Consider the following 21,065-nt stretch of genomic DNA (forward strand, 5'->3'; position numbering starts at 1 on the left):
GCGGAGGGCGCCGTGGGCGGACACGCCGTCAGCGGGGGAGGTGGGCGTGGGAAGAAGTCCCTGGGCGGGAGGCGGCGGTCGGCTGGAGCAGCCAGGAATGCCCAGCGGGGCCGGTACCGTGAGATGCGATGGGCAGCTGGCCGGGGCCCACTCACCGGTCCTCACAGCCACAGAAGTGGGGGTCCCCTCTACACCGGCCACGTGGGCCCACACGCGCACTGTGTACTCTGTGTTCGGCTCCAGCCCGTCCAGCTCGGCCGTCGTGGCTTCCCCAGACACCAGCTGGGATTTCTCCGGGCCTGGGGGTGAGGATGGAGGCAGCTCCAGGGCTAGCCAGAGGCTGGCCCCCCGCCCTGCCCGGTCCCCTAAGAAGCCCCAGCCTCTACTCCAGCCGGACCTGCCCCTCACAGCCCTCCCGACCCCCCCGGTCCCCTCCTGCCCCCTGGCCCCCACCGTAGCCTGAGTGCCAGGAGACCCTGTATCCTGTGGCGCCAGGAACCGAGCTCCAGGCAATGGTGACAGAGGAGCTGCTGGCTTGAGTCACATGGACGGTCTTCACTGGGCCCAGTGGGTCTGAGGGGAGAGGCAGTGGAAGGTCTGAAGGGGGAGGTACAGGGGGCCTGACTGAAGGCAGGTATCTGATAGGGGGGCCCAGGGAATGGGTCAGATGACGGGAAAAGTGGGGACTGACAGGAACAGTGGGATCTGAGGGCGGGTGCCAGAGACAAGGGAAGGTAGGGGGGTCCTGCAGGTGCTGGAGGCAGGAGGGCCTGGCAGAGGAGAAGGCGTAAGTCTGAGAGGAGCACCGGGTCCAGCAGGAAAGGCAGTGGCCCTGGGAGAAGAAGGGGTGTAACTCTGAAGGCAAATAGTGGGGGGGGGGGGGGCGGTCACAGGCGAGAGGCAGAGGCTCTGAAAGGGCTGGGGCTTGGGAGGAGGCCAGGGAGACTGGAGGGGGAGAGGAGGCTCCGAGGGAGGAGGCGGTGGGAGTCAGAAGGCGGAGACTGGAGGGCCCGGGAGAAGCAGGGGCCCGAGAGGGGAGGCCCGGGGTCTGACCAGTGCGAGCGATGGTGACGGAAGCAGGGCCCTCCTCTCTCCCCCGCAGGGCCGACACAGACACCCGGTAGGAGGTGCCAGGCCGCAGCCCCGTGATGTCCGTGCTAGTGGAATCCGGGACAGTGTCCGGCTGGCCTCTGGGCCTAGGGTCAGAGGGAAGTGTTGGCGTGGCTCCTGCCTGCCACTTCGGCCCCGCACCCTGAGCGTTCCCCTCAGCAGCCCCCCACAGCCTCCACGGACCACTGTCTGTCCTCCAGCTGATCCGATAGCCACTGGCTCCAGGCACCGGTCCCCAGGCCACCCTCACGCGGGTTAAATCCGACGCCACGACCCGCAGCCCTGGGATAGCCAGTGAGGTTTCTTGCTCTGGGGGTTAAAGACAGAGGTCAGGGGTCAAGATAAGGGTCAGCGAGCCAGGTAGCTGCCCCCCCCACCCTCCCTCGGCGCTCACCCCGGCGGACAGTGAGGGTGCTGGCACTGCCCTCGCGGGCGCCCACTCGAGCGGACACCCGCACGATGTAGCTCAGCCCCGCTCGGACGTCATCCAAGTCAAAGGTTGTCTGACTCCCAGGAAGCACCTGGGTCCTCTCCACCCCTAAAGGAGCAGAGGGAAGCAGGGGCGTCTGTGAGACCCGGGATGTGGGAGAGGCACAGGGGGAGGGCGGTGGTCAGTGATGGACAGACACAGGGAGGGATGGGCCATGGGTTGGGAGGGGAGAGATGAGAACGTGAGAAACGAGGAGCCAGTGATGGACAGTGAGATGGGATGACAAGGGCCATGACAAACGGAGAAACAGGATGGTGGGGGGCAGGGGACAGGGACATGGACGTAGGATGGCGGGGGTCAGTGACAGGGACATGGACGTAGGATGGTGGGGGTCAGTGGACAGCGATGTGAGTTGACAGGTCACATTGGTAGTGATGTGGGCGACAGGGGTCAGAATTGGGTGGGGACGTGGATGGAGGTCAGCATGGACAGTGGTCCCAACGGGGCGGGGGGTGAGCTAGGAGGTGTGAGAGGTGACGGCCACGGACAAGGAAGTGGGGCAGAAAGTGGAGACAGATCGGGTGGAGCAGTCGAGAGCAGCAGAGCCCGAGACAGGTCTGGGCCCAGCGCTGCCTCTGGAGGTGGAGGGACAGGAGTGCAGGAGACGGGGTGAGGGTGTGAAGACTGAGGGCTGGAGCTTCAGTGGTGCGGGGGGGGGGGGGGGGGGGGGGGGGGGGGGTGTGCTGCTGCGTCCGCCTCACCCTGGGTGCCGCGCACAGCGATGCGGTACTCGGTGGCACCGGGGACGGGGCTCCAGGACAGCCGCACCCGCTGCCCCGGCAGCTCGGTCGCCCGCAGGTCGGTCACGGGGCCCACCGGCCGCTCTGGCCCTGTGGGAGGCCACAGCGTGAGGGCAGCCCGGGCCCCGGCCCCTGCCCCTCCGCCTGTCCAGGCCCCCAGCGCCCTCACCAGTGGGGACCACGGTGGCAGGCGTGGCCACCTCCCGGCCCTCCAGCAGCGTGTAGAGCGTGAAGCGATACTCCGTGCCCGGCTGCAGCCCCTCCAGCTGGTAGCGGGTCACCTCCGAGGGCAGCACCAGCTTCTGTGGCGCCTCCTCGCCTGCGGGACGGGGGGTCAGGCCGGCTGAAGCCAAGCCCAGCCTGGCCGCCCGCCCTCCCTTCAGTACTGACCGCTCTCTCGCCGCCACTCCAGCCGGTAGCCGCGGGCCTCGGGGACCAGGTTCCAGGACAGGAGGATGGAGGGTGGGGCCCAGGATGACCGGGCGCAGTGTCTGCTCAACGGGAGCGCCTGCCCAGGCACAGGGCCGTCAGAGGCCCGCCTGGGTGCCCGCCGCCCCGCCCGGCCTGAGGGGAGCTCCCAGCCGCTCACCGGTGCGGGCCGTCAGGGAGGTGGCCGGCCCCACGTGGCGGCCATGCAGGGCGCTCACGGTCACCTGGTAGTCTGTGCCGGGCTTCAGGTCACGAAGCAACACGGACCCCTGTCCCGGGCCCAGCTCCTGCTGCTGCGTGGGCCCGCCTGGATGGGCACACAGGGGTCCGTGTTGCTGACCAGGCCCCTACAATCCTGTCGGGGCGCAGAGGCGCCCTTCAGCCCGCACCCCTCACTCACCACTGAGGAGCCGCCAGGTCACACGGTAGCTGGTGGCCCCGGGCACGCCCCGCCAGGCCACCAGGAGGCTGTGGGCGGTGGCGTTCTGGACGGTCAGCTCCGGCCCCTCCAGGGCGGCTGGGGAAGGTCGCACCAGGATTAGCGGAGAGGAGTGGGGTTACTGGGGTGGGGGGTGAGGAGGGGGGGGCCGAGGGTAGCCGAACTGCTCACTGGTCCGCGCCGTCCCGCTCACGGCCTCCCCGATGCTGTTGGCGTAGAGGGCGACCACGGTCACTTGGTACTCGGTCAGCGGCTGGAGGCCCTGCAGCCGCGTGCTGGTCTCGCCGGCCGGAACGCGCACCTGCCCGGGGTCAGAGGTCACTGCACTTTGCCCAGCCCAGTCCCCAGTCCTCCACCCTCCCCTCCGGACATCTTTACCTCCCGCCGCTCACTGGGCACCGGCTGGCCCAGGCCTGTCAGGGGCGTGTACTGGACCTGGTAGCCGCTGACAGGGCCGCTGGCCGCTGTCCACTGCACCCGCAAGGACTGGCTGCTGGGCTCGGACAGCACCAGGTCCCGCGGGCCAGAGGGCGAGACATCGGCTGGGAAGGCAGGGGATCAGGCGCAGGGTCAGGGGGTGGTGCTCATGGTGAGGCGTTGGGGTCAAGGGTCAGAAGGCAGCACCCTGGGTTTGGGGTCAGAGCCACAGGGCGGGGCCGGGGCGGACGGCGGGCAGGCACTCACGGGGCAGGGGCACAGGCACGCCGCCCGCGGTCGTGCACACCCTCCGGGAGACGAGGGGCAGCAGCGTCCTCAAGATGCTGAAGTCGTTGACGAAGAAGAAGAAGTCGCTGGTCGGCTGGGAGGCCACTCGCTTCAGCTCCTCCGGGTCAGCGTTCTTGATCCCTGGGGTGAGGCCATCAGGGCTGAGCCGCCCGCCTGCCCCGACCGGCCCCTGCCCCAGGCGGCCCTGCCACCCCGGCCGGGACTCACCCACGGCGAACAGCTTGACCCCCTGGCCCTTCAGCCTCTGGGCAGCTGTGTCCACCAGGTCCTGGGACTTCCCGTCCGTGATGAGGATGCAGACCTGCGTGGGGGACGGGGGTCGAGTCAGGGCGGCCGCAGACCCTGAGCCGGGCTGGCCCGGAGGCCGGGTGGGGCCCGGGCGCCCCGACCCCCAGCCGGGATCTCCCCGGGAGCTCACCTTGGGGACGCCGGGCCGGGCCAGCTGGGGCAGGAAGATGCTGTCGGCCACGTGGAGGATCGCAGCCCCCGTGCGCGTGTTGCCCCCCTTGTAGCTGAGCTCACGGATGGCACGGATCACCTCGCTGCCCGAGCTGAGCGTGTCCAGGCCGAACTCCGTCCTGTGTGTGTGGGGGGGGGAGGCAACAGATCAGGGGCCCGGCCCTTTCCCGCCCTGGTCTCAAGGGGCCCCTGGGGGGAGGGTGGTGGGTGTCAGGGCCCCTTGGGGGTCCTCTTGGCCCTGTGGTTCCTCCCTCCACCTCTGACACCCCCAAGCTAACTCTTTAGGGGTCCCGGTGTCCGCCTCAAGCCTTGGTGCTCCCAGTGGCCGGACAGGCCGTCTGGTCAGTTACGTAACTGCAGGAGGAGGGGCCCGGCTGTGGGAGGCGGCTCGTGCAGACAGAACGCCTGGGGGTTAGAAGGGGGGAGCCCAGCCGGCAGGGGCTTCGAGCCGCGGGTCCTCCTGGGCTCCCCGTGCACAGCCCGGTCTTCGGGGGGCACTGGCCTGGGGGTGTCTCCGGGGAGATCCCGGCTGGGGGTCGGGGCGCCCCGGGCCTCACCGCGGGTCGTCGCTGTACTGCACCGCGGCGAAGCGCACGCCCTGGGCCCCGGCCGCGCCCGCGAAGGGCAGCGCCAGCCCCTCGAGGAAGCCCCGCACTTCGCGGAAGTTGCCGCGGCCGATGGACGAGGAGCCGTCGAGCAGGAACACGATGTCGGCGGCGTAGAGGCGCGTGCAGGTCACTGGGGCGGGAGCATCGGACTTTCTCGGAGCCCCTCCCCCCTCCCCTGCCCCGGGACGAGGGGGAGACGGGGCGGGGCCCCATCGGCTATGCCATCCGCCTGCACCGAGAGGAGCCCAGAGACGGACCCCCGCCCCCGGGGCCCCCTCCCCGCGGGACCCCCTTCCTCCCCCCGGCATCCCCTCCGCCCGAGCTCCCTCCCCGCGGAGGACGTGGGGCGGGCGCTGCCTGCAGGACGGGGGACCAGGCTGGCCCCTGCAGGAGCGACAGGGGTAGGAAAGCCAGCGCGCAGCTGGGGGGTCAGGGTGGGGTGCATAGGCTGGGGCGCGGTTTGGGAGACGCAGCGCGGGTCCTGGAGGGTTTGGGGAGACCAGAGAGACCTAGGGGCCTAGGCGCGGGGGGCGCGGCGGCGCGGGGCCGCGGGGACGGGTGCAGGGCCCAGGCTGGGTCCCTCCGGGTCGTACCCACCTCGCTCCCCGGGCTGGGCCCGCGCTCGGGGCGCCCCCGCCAGGATCCCGGCGCAGAGCGCGGCCACAAGGAGCTGCAGCCTCATCCTGCGGGCGGGGCGGGGGGGGGGGCGGGGGGGGCCGGTCAGCCAGGACCCCGCGTCCGTCCGCACCTCTGCCGCCTTGGCGGTCCGAGCCCCGCGCCCCCCCGACCCCAGTCCCAGTCTTGCCTGCCGGTCCGGTCCGGTCCGCTCCGCTCCGCCGGCTCCCCCGCCGGCCGCCGCCGAGTCCCGCAGCCACGGCCGAGAAAAGTCCCTAATCCCGGGGGGCGGGGCGCGGGCGGGGACCCAGGGGCCGCCTCCACCCCCGGCCCGGCGGTCGCCGCCCCCAGCCTCCCCTGGACAGACGCTCGGACTCCCTTAAAGCCCCACATCCCGAGGCTCCTGGGAATCCCCACAAGTTTCTCCACGGACAGCGGAGGGGCCCCGGCCCCCTGGGGTCGATGTGGTGGGGCTGCAGCTCCCACGTGAGAGCGAGGGGACTGGGGTCGTTCCCAGGCTCCTGGGGGCTGGAGGCAGAATGACTCACCCCCGCCCCACCGGGGGCCAGACGGCCGCTCCGTGATTCAGCCCCTCCGTCCTGTGGGGTGGGGCGGGCCGCCTGTGCCGCACCCCATCCCCGTGACAAACGGAGCAGCCCCCCAAATGAGGGCTGGGAGCTGACCCCAGGGAGAACACAGCACACTGCGCCCAGGGCACGCCCTCCCCCGTGTGTGTGTGTGGGGGGGGGGGGATGGGGGGGGGGCAGGAGAGGATCGGTCAGCTTCTGCATACGTGTCCGTCCCCGGCCCCCGCGTCCCCGTGATGCCGGCACCGGCCCAGACAGATGCCATCCAGCTGTGCCTGCAGGGACCACCCACAGGGACAGCTCCTTCCTCAGGAATGCACCCTCCTGCCTGTGCGCCCGTCCTGCCTCAGGCCAGACCCCCGCCTACCGCCTCCTCCTGGCCTGACACCTGGAAGCCGGCTTCCTCCCACCGTCCCCCCAGGCCGAGGTCACCTGGGCTCCCCTCCAGCCCTCGCGTCCACCCATCCATCCATCGCTCCCCCTTCCTAAGCACCCCTGCCTGCCCACCCTCCCCCGAACCTCCCACTTGTCTCCCCGCACTGGCTTCTGTGACTGGTCAGGGCCACTGTCCTGAGGAGGTGACTACGTGCATGTTCACTGGAGGCAGAGGGTGCCCCAGTCTCCCCTCCGTTTCCCTGCCAGCCCGGATCGTTCTGGAAGCCCAGAAGTACATCCACACTCGCTTCGGCCACCCAGCCCTCCCAGCATGCCCAGCCCCGCTGAGTGGGGCCCACAGGCTGAGGGGAGAGCTGGGCTTGTCTCCCTGGACCCCTCCAGGCCTGCGGCTCCGGGGTCAGCTGTGTCCCCGCTGCCTCGTCCTGTCACCCAGAAGGCAGAGGCCACCTCAGCGCTGGACCCCCAGCTCTCCTGGGATGCAGTGACCTGACCCACAGGGCCCAAACCTTTCCCCAAAACTGCCAGGACCTCCCCCCTTGAAACTGACCTACAGGTGAGGGTAGCAAAGAACCAGACAAGTCTTGCCTTGTCATTTTTTTAAAATATATTTTTATTGATTTCAGAGGGAGAAAGAGAAACATCAACGATGAGAGAGAATCATGGGTCGGCTGCCTCCTGCACGCCCCACACTGGGGATGGAGCCCGCAACCCGGGCATGTGACCTCCTGGTTCATAGGCCGCCGCTCAACCCCTGAGCCATGCCAGCCGGGCCCAGACATGCTCCTGTTAGAGGCAGCCCCTGCCCCGAGACCTCCCCTCCCTTGCTCAGAGGTGGAGGAGAGCAGGAGGAACTGGCACATACAGTATGGACACCAGTGTGGGTGAGCCTTTAGGGGAGACAGGCCCAGCTGGCAAATCTCACCAGAACCTTAAGGGGCCCCAAAAGAAAGGCAGGCCCCTGCTGTGAGGGGTCAAAGGGTGCTGAAGAGGCTGCTGGGCGGCAGGAGCAAGGCTGAGGCCGAGGGCGTGTCGGGAGCTCCTCGGAGCCTCAAGAGCACATGTGTGGTCCTCTGGGCCCCTGGCTGCCGCCTCCAGGCAGGCCTCCCTCCCTGCCTGCCTGGGACACAGCGAGGCCAGTGCCCTCCATCAGGGCAGCGGGGCCCTGAGCTCTGACCTCCCCCTGCCCCTCCCCTGGACATGTCCTTCCTGGCCCTGGCCTGGGTTTAGAAAGCAGTTCATCCCCAGGAGCTCCAACGAGGCCTGGTGAGCTGCTGCTGGGAGCACAGGGGCTGGCCAGGCTTCACAGTGCTCGCTGCTCCCGTGGCCCCAACGTGGGGGGATCTGAGTCCCCCGGCCCGAGTTTTAGAAGCACCTGACCTGACGTTACTTCCCACCCGACAGCGGGAGGGATTCAAGGGCTGCTCTGGCTGCTGTGAGGCCGGAGCTGAACCGTCCTCAGCAATCCCGACCCAGGACCTGCTCACAACTCCCAGCAACACCTTCCTCGGAGACTCCGCCCCTCACTCCCACCCCCCCCCCACCCACCCCCCATCCCCACCCCCCGGCTCCAGGGGACCCGACCGCAGGAAGAGGGCCTTCCCTATCTGCTTGCACTGGGCCCATGGGGGCAAGGGGCCTAGAGCCAGAGCCTCAGGAAGATGGGGAGGGGACCTTGGGTAGCAGCTCAGGACTTGCCTGGGAGACCGAGGCAGGGAGGGGGCTCAGGTCCTGGGCTCAGGCTATTCTTGGAGCCTGAGTCAGCGTGAGGGAGCGAGCGGGAGGCAGAGGAGTTGCTGCCCTGCCTGTCCAGGCAGCAGCTACGAACCAAATGGGGACACGGTGCCCCAGGCTACCCTCCTCCCAGAATCCAGAGTAAACACGAAGGTGGCTCCTCAGGGAGCCCTCGGCCCCTCTTGGTCCATCCGGGGACCAGGCACCAGAGGGTGACGGCAGGGGCTTCCGCCTGGGCACCCGAGTCCCGGGGGCCTCCCTCAGGGCAGAGGCTGGGTGTGCAGTTGCTGTGGACGCCCTGCTCACGCCGGACATTCTGGCCAGGAGCACCCCACGTGGCTAAGTGGGAACATCTGGCCTCATCTGCCTGAGGCAGCAAAGGCTTCCAGCCCCCGCTGGCCCCCCGCTGGGGACACGCAGCCTGTGGGGAAACGGAAGGCCCCCGCCGCTGCCCAGTGGACCCCATGCAAAGCCAGACACACGCAGCTCTCACCAGGGCTTTATTGGTGTGGAAGGACTGAGGAGCTGAGGCGGCATGTTCCTGGTGGGGGCCCGGGCGCCGGCCCGCCCTCCTGCCGACAGGCTTCCTGCCTAGAAGCGCAGCCAGAACATGCCGCTGCGGGTCCGGTTGTAGTCGGGGAGCTGCTCAATGGGGCCTGTAGGGATGGGCGGTGTCAGGGCGGGGCGCCTGGCTGGTACAGGGACACCTGGCCCTGCGCCGCACCCAGTTCGGGGCTGCCCAGAGCGGCACAGGCAGGCTCTGGGGGAAGAGGGGAGAACATCCCGGGGCACCGAGCCTGTCCCTTCACGCTCGGCTCCGAGCCCCACCCCGCGGTGTCCGTTACCTGGTGGGTGTCGGGCACTGATGGAGGCACCTTGGCAGGGAGTCAGGGAGTTGCTGGGACAGGTTTTCTGAGCAAGAACTCCCTGGCAGCCAGACTATGGGCAGAGCCTCTTGGGGCCTCTGGCTGCTCCCAGTGCAGGCTGGGGTGAGTGTGGGGGTGGGGGGCGCAGGAAGGGCCCAGGGAGGACAGAGAGCAGGCGGGCAGGTGACTCACCCACTGCAGCCACCGCGGGGCACTGGTCATAGAAGTACTTGGAGCAGACCTCACGCACTGTCTGGGCGTCGACCTCCTGCAGCGAAGCGGGCACCCTGACTGACGGGCACTGGCACCACCCCAGCCAGTCAGGATGACCCAGCCGACCGAGGGCTTCGGCACGGGCCTTGGCGCTGCCCCCGGCCCCAAAGGGGAGGGCAGCAGGGCTCGTCCACCCCACAGCCAGGCCTCCGCCTGCCCCTTCCCTCCAGACACGCCAGCCCCGCGGGGACGGTGCCTCTGCCCAGACCCAGGGGGCTGCACGTCAGGCCTCGCGGCCCGTGGAAGAGCCAGCCAGGTCCACACTCCAGACCCGCCCTCCGGCCCCGTACCGCAATCCTGCTTTCCCACTCGGCCAGGGGGATGCGGCGGCCGTAGGTGAGGAGGCTGCGTCCGATGTCCTCACACACAGGAGTGGTGCCTGCGAGGGGGAGGGGGAGGGGGAGGCTCCAGGTCCACCCCGTCCATCCGGGACCAGGCACACGCCCACTCCAGTTGCTGGACTCCAGCTGCTGGCTGACCCCTGAACCCTTGTCTGACCCAGCTTGCCACCTCACTCTACAACCGCCTGTCGCTGTGCTAATGGCCGCCCTTGGCCCGCCCCCCTGTATCTGGAGCCCCGGCTGCTGTGGGCTATGGTGCGACCTAGTTTCCCTCCAGTCTCGGGTAGGAATGGGGTCCCCTGGGGCTGTCCCCGCCAGGAAGCCACCCCCGCGGGCGCAGGGCTCACCGTCCAGGTGGGACACGAGGGCGTTCCTGAGCTGGTTCCTGCCCCGGCGCACGTCGCTCTCCGTGGCGCTGGTGCACAGGCGCATCCTAACGGGGGGCGGGGGTCACTGAGAGGTGCTGTCTCGGCCCCTCCCTGCTCCCAGGCCCCCACCCAGCACCGCACTCACCACTGGCCTTGCAGGAAGAACACCATGTCGTCGATGCTCATGCGGTCGCAGACAAAGTGCGCGCCCAGCAGGCCCGTCTCCGCGTAGCAGATGTTGAAGGTCTGGAAGCTCTGGCACAGCTTGTTGGCCACGGCGACAGAAGCCAGCGGGCTGGACAGGTGCTGCAGGCCAAGGCGGTCAGCAGCACCCCGACTGCGGTCACACCTGCCCCCACAGGGCTGTGCAGCCCGTCCCAGACCCTCTTCTCCGAGACCAGGCCCCACGCCCACCGGCACTCACCATGCCACCGCCGTACGTGCAGTCATAGTGGCCGATCATGGCGTTGGCCACTTGGAGGGCCACGTTGTCCGGGTTGGCCCAGCCAGGCCCCTCCACGGCAATGGCCACATGGGCCAAAGGCAGGGCATCGTCACGGTGGGAAATCTGAAATGGGCACGGCAAGACTGAGGGACGCCCGACGGCCCAGGCGACCAAGGGTGCCAGGGGGCTGAGGGGGGCGCAAGTGTGAGCATGTGCTTGTGAGGCAGCCCCAGGCCCTTCCCTCCTGCTGAGGCATCTCCGTGTGCATGAGGGTCCCTCCTCCCAGGGGCCCAGGCGAGAGCACGGCCCTGCCCACCAGGCAGCCTACCTGGCTGCCAGTGAAGCGGCATGGAGCGAGCGTGGGCACAGCGTCCTCCGCGTACGTCCCAGAGATGCCGCTGAAGTGCTTCTGGGCGAGGTCCAGCAGCTGCCGGTGCTCCACCCCTGCGAGATAGCGTGTCACCGGCCTCTAGGCGTGGCACAAGGCCGGACAGCGTGTCACCGGCCGCCAGGTGCGGGCACAGGGCCGGACAGCGTGTCACCGGCCGCCAGGTGCAGGCACAGGGCCGGACAGCGTGTCACCGGCCGCCAGGCGCGGGCACAGGGCCGGACAGTGTGTCACCGGCCGCCAGGCGCGGGCACAGGGCCGGACAGCGTGTCACCGGCCGCCAGGCGCGGGCACAGGGCCGGGGAGACAGCAAAATGTGACATGGGACAGGGTGAGGGAAGATCCCCGTGGACAGGCTCTGCCTCGGGCAGGGTGGGCACCTCAGGATGGCACAGCACGGCGCACAGCACCAAAGGAAAGCTGAGCCTAAAATCGGTCCTTGTGGTGCCTTCTCACCTGCACCAAGGAAGAGACGGGCTCCAGGGCACAAGCGACCTGCCCTGCCTTGTGCCCCTCGCCTTCCCCTCACACAGACCCTGGTGCTGCCCTGGGAGGGTGGCAAGTGACAAGCACACAGAGGCGGTGCTGCAGTGCGTGACTAGCTCTGGGGTCCCCGGGCTGGAGCACTTCCTGGTACGTTACAAACCCATGCCCGTGGGGCCTGCTGGGTCCCCCTCCAAGAGGAGGCCCTGCTGTTGGCGCCTCAGCACCGGGCGGGCAGCCTCCCCGATAGCGCACAGCCTCCGGCAGCTGCCTTCCCTTCCTCCCTGAGCTCAGGTTCCACTGGACTCAGCCAGGTCTGGCCCGCCAGCAGCTCCCACTGCGCTTGGTCCCCAGGTTCCCGGGCCCGAAGCCATCAACAGGCTCTCCTGTCAGCCTTCTGTGCACCCCGCTGAGAAGACCACAGCTGGGGGGGGGGGGGCGTCCCTGACCCTCACCCGTCCCTGCCCCGCCCAGGCCTCCATCAGTTTCCATCTGCACCACCATGGCGGTCCATCTGCTTCCCGCCCTGGCTCCCGCCACCTCCCAGCGGCACCGGGACAGCCCCTCCCTGGTCTGCCGGCCTCTGCGCTGGCCCCAGTGGCGGCAGGACAAGCCTAGACCACACATGACGCTGCCCAGCCCTCTGCTCAGGCGCCCCCTCCCGCCATTCTTCAGGCCTCTGTTCAGACAGCACCCGCTCCCAAAGCAGCCCAGCCTCCAGCTGAGTCCCCACAACCCGCCTTCCTTCCCAGGCACCTCCCTGCCGCCTCCAGATGCCACCACCGCGTGCGGGGCCGTGAGGCTGGCCCTCCCACCAGCCTTCGGACTGGACAGGCCACAGCCGCGGAGGCCTGTGCTGAGATGGCGCGGTGCCGTGTGGCGGGCCCAGCGACGGCCCAGAGAGAATCCTACTCCATCTCAGAGACGGACGGAGGCTGCTCCCCTGGGGGCGGGGAGGACGACGGGGCCCCCAGGAGTAGAAGATGACCCCCGTTCAGAACAGGAGACCTGGGGTCCCCGGGCTGGAGCACTGATGACCAAGGCAGGGCCGACCCACCACTGCCAGAGAGCTTCACCAAGCTCAGCACTCACCTCCGGCCGCCGCCAGCACCATGCGAGGGGCCTTGTAATGCTGGCCGAGGAACTCGGTCAGGTCGGCACGAGACAGCTTCCTGCAAGACACACGGCCAGGGGCTCAGCGCCTCCCCCAACCCCGTGACTTGGGTCACACAAAAGGGGGCTGAGGAGCAGCCAAGGTGACAGCTTCTCACTGCTCGATCCCTTCCCCATCCCTGCCCCCCACCCCTCCGGGGCCCAGAGAGCAGCCCTTGCCTGGCCCAACTCACACCTGACCTCAGGACAGGCTCAGAGGCCTCTGTGAGGAGGGTGAGCTGACCCCGTGGGCTCGCGGGGCAGCACAGAGCTCTCCCACCACCGGACAGAAGCCCACAGACGGGGCACCCACACACTCCCTCCCTGGGGCTGTCAGGGCAGGAAACGTCCTGCAGTAAAGGCCGGATTCCAGCAGAGAGCGCATGGGAACAGAAGAGGCGCAGGGCCAGAGGGGCAGCGACGTCCGCCACGGGCCCAGCCGGCTCCCACCTGACGTTGTCACTGGGCCCCTCCACGGGCTGGGCGAGCGGTGTGCCCTGGAAGGCGGTGGCGTGCAGGTAGTCGAAGACCACATCCCGCAGGGACGCGTCGCTCTCCTGCAGCTCCCGCAGGATCACGTCCCGCTCCTTCTCGATCTGCGAGTCCTCCAGGCTGCAGTTCTGCACGACATCCGCCAGCAGCTCCACAGCTGGGGAAGGACAGGGTGGGCACGGTGGGCCACTGGAGACCACAGCAGCACACAGCCCCAGGCCTGGCCCCCGGCTGCCCTGTTGCCAGGCCACACTCCAGGGCAGCCCCGTTCTGCGGCCAGGCCAGGGGCTCCTGGTGCCAGTCCCTGCACCTCTCGAGGGCCCTTTCCACCCGCCACCCCGAGGCACTACCTTTCGGCAGGTCCTGGGACAGCGCCTTGATGTAGTAAGCCGTGTGCTCCCGGGTGGTGTAGGCACTCAGATGGGCCCCCATGCTCTCCACCTCCTTCTCCAAGGCATTGCCAGGCCGGTTCTTTGTTCCCTGAGCCGGACACCAATAGCACCGTCAGGAGCCGCCTGAGCACCCAGGACCCCCAGCTCCGCAGACTGAAGTCGCAGCAGAAGCAGTGCCTTCGGCAAGGAGCACGGGGAGGCAGGAGCCAGGACTGTGCCTCCAGCACTAAGCAGGCTCTGCGCTGAGGCCACAGCGTCACGTCAACAGCATGGAGACAGCCAGGGGCCAGGAAGGAAGGGCGGGGCCCAAGCAAGTGTCCTGAACCCAGAGCGCCCCAGCAGCCTGGCCTTACAGCACCCCATCCCCTTACAACAGGCAGGCCCAGGCAAGCTCACACCTGCGTGAGGCGACCCTGCCACCCCCTACTCCCCACCATTCATATGCTGTCAGTGGCCTGTCCTGTGTGTGTGTGTGTGTGTGTGTGTGTGTTAACATCTGCACAGCTCTGGCCGGGCAGCTCAGTCGGTTAGAGCTTCGTCCCGATACACCAAGGTTGTAGGTTTGATTCCCAATCAGGGAACACACAGGAGACAACCGATCGCCATTTCTCTTATCCATGTTTCTCTCTAAAATCAATAAAAACATATCCTCAGATGAGAACAAAAAAAAATCAACCAATAACGATATAAATAAGAGGAACAACATAATTGGTATCTTTCTCTCAAATCAAGAAATAAAAGAGCCCTAGCTGGTGTGGCTCTGTGGATGGAGTGTGGCCTGCGGACTGAGGGGTGCTGGGTTCGCTGCCGGTCAAGGGCACAAGCCTGGGTTGTAGAGTCCCATCCCCAGTGGGGGGCGTGCAGGAGGCAGCTGATTGATGTTTCTCTCTCATCGATGTTTCTAGCTCTCGATCCCTCTCCCTTCCTCTCTGTAAAAAAATCAATAAAATATGTTTAAAAAAAAAAAATCTATGCCTAAGTCAGTTGTTCAGTGGTTAGAGCACTGGCCCACAGACCGAAGGGTCTTGGGCTTGATCCTCGGTCAAGGGCACATATCCCTGGGTTGCAGGTTCGATCCCCAGCCTGATTGAGGCACATACGGGAGGCAACCAATTGATGTGTCTCTCTCACATTGATGTTCTCCCCCCCCCCCCCCACTTCCCTCCCTCCCTCCCACTCCTCTCTGAAAATCAACTGGAAAAAACACCCTCCGAGGAAGATTAACAAAAAAGGTCCCCACACACCTGAGCCGCTGCAGCTGGCTAGCTGCCCATCCCCCGTCTCCTCCTCCATCTTTCCACTCATTTAAGAACGTCAGTCTCTCCTCCATGCCAACCTGGGCTGGCTAAGGGCTGCAGTGGGGACTGTCCCACATTCGAGAGAACCGGAGACGCCCAGGGAGCCCACAGGGCAGAGCACCGCACGGAACGCTTGCTCAGCCCAGCCCGGGGTGCTGCTCCGCATGGGGACACGCACGCCCAGGCCCGGCCTCGGGGTGAGTGGGCCCCTGCGGCCCCTGAGGGCCTTTGGCTCTGGGTCCTGTGCAGGGCTCACCAGACAGGTGCTCACAGGAGGCTCTTTCCAAAAGGCCAGCCAGAGGCTGCCCCAGCTGCAGCCCTAACTGGGGAGGCGGCTTCCCAGGAGGGACAGCGCGAAGCCCGGGACCGCGGGAGCTCACCTTGAAAGCCAGATGCTCCACAAAGTAGCCCGCCCCGTTGTTCTTCTCGTTCTCGTACCGGCTGCCAACGTCAATCCACACCCCGACCTGGACAAGAAGGAACAAACCGCTCCAGCCCCACGTACCCCGCCCCCAGGGTGACAGCAAAGCCCAGGACCCCACCCTCACAGGCTCAAGTTGAGGCTCACAGTCCCAGAGTGGGGACCGCTGTCTCCAAGCAGGACCACTGTGCCTGGAGGTGCCCAGAGCTCCCATGGCCAAAGGACCGGCCACGCTGCATCGCCTCCCCCTCCTGTGCTTCTGCCTGGTCAGCAGGGCTCCCACAGCAGTCCCTAACGGGCCCGGCACCCGGTCCCGCCGTCACCCGGTCCCGTCGTCACCCGTCGCTATAGGAAACGCTGAGGCTCGCTCTTGACTTTCAGGGGACTGTGTTTTCTAGGAAGCAGCACATCTGCAAACAACCCACTCTCTCTTTCCTAACAATGACCCTCTGCCCGCAGTGAGCTCCTCCTTTCACTGATAAGGAAGGAGGCGCCGGCCAGACGCTGGGCGTTTATATTGAGGAAGTACCTTCATTCACACTGAACAGTGAACACACCGTGTCCCTGACGCCCAATGAGAGGCTCTTACAATGTCCCGAGTAGCCTCCTGCGCTGGAAACAAACCGCACCACTCCCCCCACAGATCACACAGGTTTAGCCTTTTAATTTACTATTCGCTCGGAGCTGATTTAAATTACATCCTGCCCTAGCTGGTATGCTCAGTGGATAGAGCGTCAGCCTGCAGACTGAAGGGTCCCAGGGTCTCGAATCCTTCTGGTCAAGGGCACATGCCTGGGATTCGGGCTCGATTCCCACTAGGGGGCAGCGTGCAGGAGGCAGCCAATCAATGATTCTCTCTCATCATTGATGTTTCTATCTCTTTCTTCCTTCCTCACTTAAGTCAATAAAAATATATTTCAAAAAAATTCTCTCTACTTTCCCGAGATATTGATGTACAACCATATGTCATAAATTCTTAGATGAACATCTATTTCACTTGACATCTTGGAAAGAAGCATTTAAAAGTCCGTGGTATCCTTTGACTGTAACTGCAGCACCCTCTCTCTGGCTTTCTCCTTACAATCTGGAGCAGTGGTTCTCAACCTTGGCTGCACATTAGAATCACCTGGGAATCTTTTTGAAATCCTGATTTCTGGGCCTCATCCTCCGGAAATTCTGTTTCTTTGTTACTAATGTTGTGGCCCCACCCCATAACAAAGAAACAGAATTTCCGGAGGATGAGGCCCAGAAATCAGGATTTTAAAAAGATTCCCAGGTATGGGGGGGATGAGGACACATTTGTAATACCTTAATGAAGAATTAAAAAAAAAAAAGATTCCCAGGTGATTCTAATGTGCAGCCAAGGTTGAGAACCACTGATCTAGAGCATCTTCTAGCACGTGAAATACTAGGTGTACCAGTTAATAATGCGGACTTTTTTCAATAGGTGGAGTTATACATATGATGATACATATGCGATTTGATATGTCTGCTATTTTGTTGTATTGACAGCAAGCTTCAAAACTTCATATGTCAAATTTTCTGAAGGTGTTAACATCATAGACATTTTTTTTTACACTTAAAAATGTCAAATTTCGGGAAGTTTTAATTCATTACTTTATTTTGAAGAAAAGTGCTGCTGAAAGTGATCATATACTTTGGGAAGCTTATGGTGAACATGCTCCATCTCAAGATACTTGTGAACGCTGGTTTAAACGCTTTAAAAGTGATGATTTCAATGTAAAAGACAAAGAACATCCAGGTCAACCGAAAAAGTTTGAAGACCAACAATTCCAAGCATTATTGGATAAAGATGCGTGTCAAACTCAAAACCAACTTGCAGAAAGATGAAACGTTGCTCAGCAAACAATTTCCGATCGTTTACAGCAATGGGAACGATTTTAAAGGAAGGAAAGTGGGTGCCACATCAACTGAACGAAAGACAAATGGAAAACCGAAAAGTCATCAGTAAAATGTTGCTTCAACGGCAAGAAAGAAAGTCTTTTTTGCATCGAATTGTGACTGGCGATGAAAAGTGGATTTATTTTGAAAATCCCAAACGCACAAAATCATGGGTTGATCCAGGTCAACCATCAACATCGACTGCAAGGCCAAATCGCTTTGGAAAGAAGACAATGCTCTGCGTTTGGTGGGAGCAGGAAGGTGTGGTGTATTATGCGCTTCTAAAACCAGGTGAAACCGTTAATACTGATTGCTACCGACAACAAATAATCAATTTGAGCCGAAACCGGTTTGGCTCAGTGGATAGAGCGTCGGCCTGCGGACTGAAAGGTCCCAGGTTCGATTCCGGTCAAGGGCATGTGCCTGGGTTGCGGGCACATCCCCAGTAGGAGGTGTGCAGGAGGCGGCTGATCGATGTTTCTCTCTCATCGATGTTTCTAACTCTCTATCTCTCTCCCTTCCTCTCTGTAAAAAATCAATAAAATATATTAAAAAAAAAAAATAATCAATTTGAACCACGCTTTGATCGTAAAGCGACCAGAACATGCCAGAAGACACGGCAAAGTAATTTTTGCTTCATGATGACGCACCATCACACACTTCAAAACCAGTTAAAGACACATTAAAAGATCTTGCCTGGGAAGCATGAACCCACCCGCCGTGTTCACCAGACCTCGCTCCTTCAGATGACCACTTGTTCCGATTGACGGCACACGCACGTTCTGAGCAGCACTTCACAACGTACGAAGTGGGAAATCGCGTCTCAGAATGGTCTGCCTCAAAACAAGAAAAGTTCTATTGGGACGGTCTCCACAAATCACCTGAAAGATGGGGGAATGTGTAGCTAGCGATGGACATTACTTTGAATAAAGCACTTTTGATGTTTCTCTTGGAATTATCGTTTTCTTTGATTACTGAATCCGAATTATTAACCGGTAAATAGTCAATCCGAATTATCAACCGGTATCCGAATTATTAACCGGTAAAGGGTCAATCTAAATTATTAACCAGTACCGGTTAATATTGCGGATACCAGTTAGTAATGTGGATTAACCATTTACCGGTTAATAATGCAGATACCAGTTAATAATTCGGACTTTGTAATCAAAGAAAACACGACAATTTCAAGAGAAACATCAGAAGTGCTTTATTCAAAGTAATGTCCATCGCTAGCTACACATTCCCCCATCTTTCAGGTGATTTGTGGAGACCGTCCCAATGGGACCTTTCTTGTTTTGAGGCAGACCATTCTGAGACCCAATTTTCCACTTCTTCGTACGTTGTGAAGTCCTGCTCAGAAAATGCGTGTGCCACCAATCGGAACGAGTGGTCATCTGAAGGAGCGATACAACAAAATAGCATACATATCGAACTGCATCTATATCAACATGTGTGAAACTCCATCTATTGGGAAAAAAATCCCCATTATTAACAGGTCCACCTGGGACAGCCGTCTGAGCCTCTCGGGCTCTGGTTGGCTGGCGCAGGCGCCGTGTGATAAGGAAGTTGCCCTTGCCCTTTGTCTTGTACCAACATCACACGAGGCATCAACTGTTCCTGAACCGAAAGATTTTGCCAATAAAACCACTGCGCCCTGAGTTTGGGGTGGGGAGAGGGAGAAGGACTCCTTCCTGAGAAATTCCCACCTATGCCTGCATCCGGTCAAGATTTCTATCCTTGAGACAAATGTGAGGCTTGGTGTTTTTGTGGAGAACCATCCATTTCACTAGAATCCCAAACGCCTTTCGCGTGCAATGCACTCCCCGTCTGCCGGGAGGTTATGGTCTGGCGTCCCCGAACCCCACTGTCCTCACTGTCCCCCTGGGACTGTGGCTTCCGGAGCTGCTGGAGGAAAAGCTGGGGAGGCCTGGCCTCCTGCGTGGCAGGCGTCACCTACGAAATGCGTGTTGGGAGGGGGCTGCCCCCACTCCCGAGGTCAGGGGGGCTGCAGTCGGGACCCAAACCGAGAGGCCTGAGCCCAAGGTCACCCCACACACACACACACACACGCACGGGAAGACCCCCGCCCCCGGCCGCGGGCACTCACCGTGCAGGTGGGCTGCGAGGTCTGCTCCGAGGCCACGCGCAGGCCGTTGTCCAGCTGGCTCACCTGCGTCTCGGGCACGCGCTGCAGGGCCTGCGCGAAGGAGGCCGTGCTCCGCAGGGCGGGCGGCTGCAGCAGGGCCGGGGGCTGCAAGCGGGCGGCGGGGGCCGAGGCTGGGTCCGGGCAACGCTCCTCGGCTGCCCGACCCGCAGGGGGTTCCCGTCCCCGCCCCGCGGCAGCCGCGAGGCCGCCATCCCCATCCCCATCCCCGCCCGGGGCCGTGACCTTCCCGCGGCCCTGACCCCGCGACCTCCCCGATTCCCCCGCGCCGCCCTAGCAGCCCGCCCCCCGCCCGCGTCCCGGAGCCCCGCGCGCCAGTCCCGCGCCCCCGCCGCCCCCTCACCGATCGGCGGGCGCGCAGCAGCACTCGCGTCCCAGCGCCGGCCGCCCGGCAGACCGCGGACGCCGCCATCTTCCCGTCCAGTCGGCCCCGCCGCGCCGCGCATGCGCAGAGCGACGCGGCGGCCCGAGGCGCAGGCGCAGTCCCGCCCCCCGGCGCGCGGCCGCCCCCTGGCGGGAGCCGGGATTCACCCGCCGGGCCCGTCGGCCCCCGCTCCGCCCACAGACGGCGGCGCGCGCGGCTCCCGGTCCGCGACCCCGTCCGCCGCGGGCTCGGGCGGCTGGGTCCCGGCGTGGCGTCCCGGCGCGAAGAGGCAGCGGCCGGGAGTCAGGGTTTGTTTCTCTTTAAAACAGTGAGTGGCCGCGGGCGAGGGGCGGGTTTGACCGTGCGTGTCGCTCCGGAGACGGGGCGGCTGAGATGTTTGTGCGAAGGATTCCTGTTTGGAGAGCAACTCGCACGCGCGCCGCGGAACCACCGCTCCCGTCTCCTCCCAGGCCTGACTGGCAGCATCCTTTTTATCTTATTTTCATTTTTAAGTCCTCACCCGAGGAAGTTATCCATTGATTTAAGAGAGAGGAAAGGAGAGAAAGAGAGGGTGTCCCTGCAACCTGGGCCCGCGTCGAACCCACAACCGACGGGACGGGGCTCCCAGCACCCGAGCCCACGGGCCAGGACCGCTGGCAGCGTCCCTGAGCCCAGGCTCCCGCCCGCAGGGAGCGGAAGGTGTGGGGAGGGGAAATTCTACCCCCACACACACCCCCGTCCCCCCGAGAATTTGGCCGAGTCCACGGGAAGCAGATGAGCAAGAGAAAACCAGGTTCCGTTTCCGCTGCCCGGAACCCTGGAAACATGAGCAGCGGTTCTCAACCTGTGGGTCGCGACCCCTTTGGGGGTCAGGGGTCGCCTAAGACCATCGGGAAACACATATATAATTACATATTGTTTTTGTGATTGATCACTATGCTTTAATTATGTTCAATTTGTAACAGTGAAATTGGGGGTCACCACAACATGAGGAACTGTATTAAAGGGTCGCGCATTAGGAAGGTTGAGAACCGCTGCTTGAGAGTCAGAGACACCGCGGCTCGAGGTGCCGATGAGGAAGTGGGTGGAGGCTGAGCCCAGACCGCGGGGCACCCCAAGGGGGGCCCCCTGAACCCACAGAGGCCATGGGTCTGTCCGTGATGCTCCTTCCTGTCCGGCCTGCGCTCCCGCCCAGCTCGGAAAGCCGCGTCCACGCGTCGCCCGGTGTTAGAGCACCGGCCTCTGGGTCTAACACCATGTCTGTCGCTGCCGTCACAAACCACCAGACTGATTCCCAAACGTGGGAGTCACACACGTTTACCGTCTCAGCTCACGAGGCCCGCAGTCCAACATGGATGCCACTGGGCGGGCAGCAAGGCGCCGGCG

The 21,065-nt window shown here is 63.9% G+C and overlaps 2 protein-coding genes across 2 annotated transcripts in view; both read right to left on the bottom strand.

Moving 5' to 3' along the window:
* Positions 1 to 5,683, bottom strand: part of COL7A1 (collagen type VII alpha 1 chain) — a 30,628-nt gene extending 24,945 nt beyond the window's left edge. Inside the window, 19 exon segments of the mRNA XM_070391208.1 lie at positions 156 to 299; positions 454 to 573; positions 1,054 to 1,173; positions 1,176 to 1,196; positions 1,294 to 1,419; positions 1,505 to 1,648; positions 2,302 to 2,430; positions 2,510 to 2,659; positions 2,731 to 2,800; positions 2,802 to 2,848; positions 2,930 to 3,076; positions 3,170 to 3,286; positions 3,380 to 3,509; positions 3,587 to 3,750; positions 3,893 to 4,054; positions 4,142 to 4,235; positions 4,353 to 4,512; positions 4,951 to 5,131; positions 5,599 to 5,683. Of these exon segments, the coding sequence (XP_070247309.1) occupies positions 156 to 299; positions 454 to 573; positions 1,054 to 1,173; positions 1,176 to 1,196; positions 1,294 to 1,419; positions 1,505 to 1,648; positions 2,302 to 2,430; positions 2,510 to 2,659; positions 2,731 to 2,800; positions 2,802 to 2,848; positions 2,930 to 3,076; positions 3,170 to 3,286; positions 3,380 to 3,509; positions 3,587 to 3,750; positions 3,893 to 4,054; positions 4,142 to 4,235; positions 4,353 to 4,512; positions 4,951 to 5,131; positions 5,599 to 5,683 (2,311 nt within the window).
* Positions 5,684 to 8,813: 3,130 nt separating this feature from the next.
* Positions 8,814 to 19,766, bottom strand: UQCRC1 (ubiquinol-cytochrome c reductase core protein 1). The gene is made up of 13 exons (XM_070391209.1): positions 19,659 to 19,766; positions 19,259 to 19,402; positions 15,209 to 15,295; positions 13,489 to 13,618; positions 13,097 to 13,295; positions 12,587 to 12,666; positions 10,952 to 11,067; positions 10,603 to 10,746; positions 10,324 to 10,484; positions 10,158 to 10,243; positions 9,760 to 9,848; positions 9,389 to 9,464; positions 8,814 to 8,986 (listed from the first exon to the last, which is right to left on the bottom strand). Exons 1-13 carry the CDS (start codon positions 19,725 to 19,727, stop codon positions 8,922 to 8,924), a joined length of 1,446 nt encoding a protein of 481 aa, XP_070247310.1. The 5' UTR covers positions 19,728 to 19,766; the 3' UTR covers positions 8,814 to 8,921.
* Between the last annotated feature and the right edge of the window lie 1,299 nt (positions 19,767 to 21,065).

The sequence above is a fragment of the Myotis yumanensis genome, unplaced genomic scaffold (assembly GCF_028538775.1).
Source record: "Myotis yumanensis isolate MYYU_CA2020_CCGP unplaced genomic scaffold, mMyoYum1.0.hap1 SCAF_14, whole genome shotgun sequence".
NCBI classification, from domain to species: Eukaryota; Metazoa; Chordata; class Mammalia; order Chiroptera; family Vespertilionidae; genus Myotis; species Myotis yumanensis.

What these genes read in the sequence shown, in the direction of transcription:
- UQCRC1 (XM_070391209.1), bottom strand. Translation starts at nt 19,727, where the DNA reads ATGGCGGCGTCCGCGGTCTGCCGGGCGGCCGGCGCTGGGACGCGAGTG. An exon ending in GGGCCCAGTGACAACGTCAG is followed by an intron (nt 12,667 to 13,096) that starts GTGGGAGCCGGC and finishes TGTGTCTTGCAG; the next exon opens with GAAGCTGTCTCGTGCCGACC. An exon ending in AGTGGGAAAGCAGGATTGCG is followed by an intron (nt 9,465 to 9,759) that starts GTACGGGGCCGG and finishes GCTTCGCTGCAG; the next exon opens with GAGGTCGACGCCCAGACAGT.